Source organism: Pollicipes pollicipes, unplaced genomic scaffold, assembly GCF_011947565.3.
Source record: "Pollicipes pollicipes isolate AB1234 unplaced genomic scaffold, Ppol_2.1 Scaffold_4219;HRSCAF=4965_pilon_pilon_pilon, whole genome shotgun sequence".
Classification (NCBI taxonomy): Eukaryota; Metazoa; Arthropoda; class Thecostraca; order Pollicipedomorpha; family Pollicipedidae; genus Pollicipes; species Pollicipes pollicipes.
This window is the reverse complement of record NW_023596448.1, coordinates 29,626,567-29,629,149: the sequence shown is the minus strand read 5'-3', so window position 1 is coordinate 29,629,149 and position 2,583 is coordinate 29,626,567. Positions and strand designations below refer to the sequence as shown.

The 2,583-nt window shown below is 70.0% G+C and overlaps 1 protein-coding gene across 1 annotated transcript; it reads left to right on the top strand.

Moving 5' to 3' along the window:
- The first annotated feature begins 323 nt into the window (after positions 1-323).
- Positions 324-2,559, top strand: LOC119095146 (RING finger protein unkempt-like). Its single transcript, XM_037218028.1, has 5 exons — positions 324-348; positions 780-915; positions 1,271-1,473; positions 1,970-2,133; positions 2,548-2,559. Exons 1-5 carry the CDS (start codon positions 324-326, stop codon positions 2,557-2,559), a joined length of 540 nt encoding a protein of 179 aa, XP_037073923.1.
- The last annotated feature ends 24 nt before the right edge of the window (positions 2,560-2,583 follow it).

Here is a 2,583-nt window from a genome sequence, read left to right as displayed (position 1 = left end):
ATGTCGTTTAGGTCTTAGTATTGACCTCACCTTGGCGTCCGTTGGTGAGGGTGGGGGAGGGAGGGCGAAGGGGAAATACGGTGTGACCGGTGTCACGGCATGCCGGCGGAGCGAGGCGCGGGCCCCGCCGTCTGCGTGGCCGCGCGGTGTCGCGCCCCCCCCCCCCCCACCCACCCCCACCCCAGCCGCGTAGCCGCGTTCGACGCCGTGTCCCGGCGCCGCCAGGCCGCCCGTGTACGACAAGAAGGAGCAGGAGATGATCGACCACCCGGAGACGGACGTGAACGGCAGCGGTCCCAACAGCCTGACAAGGAGCGCACATGATGAGCGAGTATCCCAAGTGGCAGGGTCAGTGACCCCCGCGCCGAGGGTGGCGCTGGCGGTCGAGGCGGCCGGCGCCGGCGTGGGCCGTCCCCTTGGCGCCGCCGCCGCTGCCGTGCATTGCGCTGAACAGGCCCAGTAAAGCGGCGGCCGTCGCTGCTGTCTGTGTTTGGGCGTCTCTTCGTCGGGAATTTTGGCTCAGATGCCCGTGAACGCGTAAATGTATACACGTTTGAGCTGCGTTAGTCCCTCCGCTCCGCCTGCTTTCGCCATCATCCGGGATCCTCGCCACGATTCGAGCGCTCGTGTGGTCGGTGGGTGTTGTCCGCCGGTCTTCGTGTGAGGTCTTTGAGCCTGTCCCCCGGCCCACCGCCGGCACGCGCGGCTCTCCGCGCGGCCTCGTGACAACGCCCGTCACGTGTTATGTTCCAACGTCACTGACGGAGGGCCGGCTTCAGACACCAACTACGTGCTGGCCAACTACAAGACGGAGCCGTGCAAGAAGCCGCCGCGTCTCTGCCGCCAGGGCTACGCCTGCCCGCAGTTCCACAACCCGCGCGACAAGCGGCGCTCGCCGAAAAAGTACAAATACCGGTGAGTGGGGGGCCGGAGGGGCTCGCCGTCCGGGACGCTAGTGAGCGCCGGCGCGGGTTGAAGGGCGGCCGGGCGGCGCCCAGCCCGGGGGACGGTCACCGTGGCGGTGACGCGCCTCGGAGGCGGGTGGTCGACGGTCGCCAGCGGCGGAGAGCGCAAAGCCGCCGCCGGCCACGGGAGCGAGAAGCGAGGGGCTGGTGTGGGACCCGTCTGGGCGTCACTCACCGCGTCTGTCGGCGCGGGGAGCGCGCCTTCGGTGCTACCGTGGACCGGCCGGCGGCCCTGCCGGCCCGGTGACCGTTGCCGCCTCCCCCCCCCCCCCGTGCCGCGCTGACAGGTCCCCCGGTCCGGACAGGTCCACGCCGTGCCCGAACGTGAAGCAGGGCGACGAGTGGGGCGACCCGAACAGCTGCGAGCACGGCGACGGCTGCCAGTACTGCCACACGCGCACCGAGCAACAGTTCCACCCGGAGATCTACAAGTCGACGCGCTGCAACGACGTGCAGCAGAACGGCTACTGCCCGCGCGCCGCCTTCTGCGCCTTCGCGCACGTCGAGAGTGAGTGGCGCCGCCGGCTGGTGGGGCGCTGCCGGGCGCGCGCGCGGACGATCGCCGTCGGTGGCCACGGCCCGAGCTGGTGGCGGTGTCATACTGGGACTGAATGGCGGCAGCCGTGTGGAGGGGTCGGGTGGGCCGACTGTGTGCCGTGGTTGCTTCTCTGTGGTCGATCTTAAGCGACTCTGCGCCGCTGGCCGGACGGCCGGCGGCCGTCCCAGCCGCGAGACCTGGCCTGACTATAGACGGCCGGCTAGAGCTGAAGGTATAACATCTGACCTGTTCTGTCGGCACACGGGAGGCGCTGATCTGACGTGACCCTCGGCAGATGGGCGGTGCTGATCTGGCCTGACCTGGTGGCAGGGGATGTGCTGATCTAGCCTGAGCTGTCGGCAGATGGGAGGTGCTGACCCGATCTGACCTCTCGGCAGACGGGCGGTGCTGATCTGGCCTGACCTGCTGGCAGGGGAGGTGCTGATCTGACCTGACCTCCCGGCAGACGAGATGGTGACGAGCAGGGAGGTGGGCGCGCCGGGCCTCACCTGCCTGGCGGATATCGTGTCGTCGGCGCTGCCGCAGGACGAGGGCGGCTCGGTGCGCAAGATCTCGGACCACGGCGACGGGCCGGGTCACAAGCCGCAGCGCAACGGCCGGCTCTCGCTGGTCAGTGGGGCGCGCCGCCGCATGCCGTCGTGGTCACGGGCGAGGCAACGCAACTGCTGGAAGGACAGGCGCAGTCGGGGCAGTGGCTCGAGCTTAACCCGGCGAGTGTGTAGGTCTGGGGTAAACAGTCGAGTCATGAGGATTTCCCCATCCGCTCACAGCCGGTGGGATGCCCCAGGCGGCGCCGGGTGCGGCTCTCTAGCTGTGCATTTTGCCAGGTCCGGGCAGCGTGGCCTTCGGACGTAACCCGTCCGCCGCCTAGGTCGCAGCTCCCGCGCGTGGCGTACGCCCGACAGGGCCATCCGAGGCGACCCCGTCGGGCGGGGCCGTCTGATCGCGCCTCTGACCGCAGCCAGCGTCTGACCCCCCTCCGCCTCGGCGGGCGGGGCCGTCTGATGGCGCCTCTGACCGCAGCCAGCAGTCTGACCTCCCTCCGCCTCGGCGGGCGGG

Bases quoted from the DNA above. Each gene is read 5' to 3' on its own strand.
- LOC119095146 (XM_037218028.1), top strand. From the start codon at position 324: ATGAGCGAGTATCCCAAGTGGCAGG. The intron at 349-779 runs GTCAGTGACCCC...GGCCGGCTTCAG, and splicing joins CGAGTATCCCAAGTGGCAGG to ACACCAACTACGTGCTGGCC. The intron at 1,474-1,969 runs GTGAGTGGCGCC...ACCTCCCGGCAG, and splicing joins CGCCTTCGCGCACGTCGAGA to ACGAGATGGTGACGAGCAGG.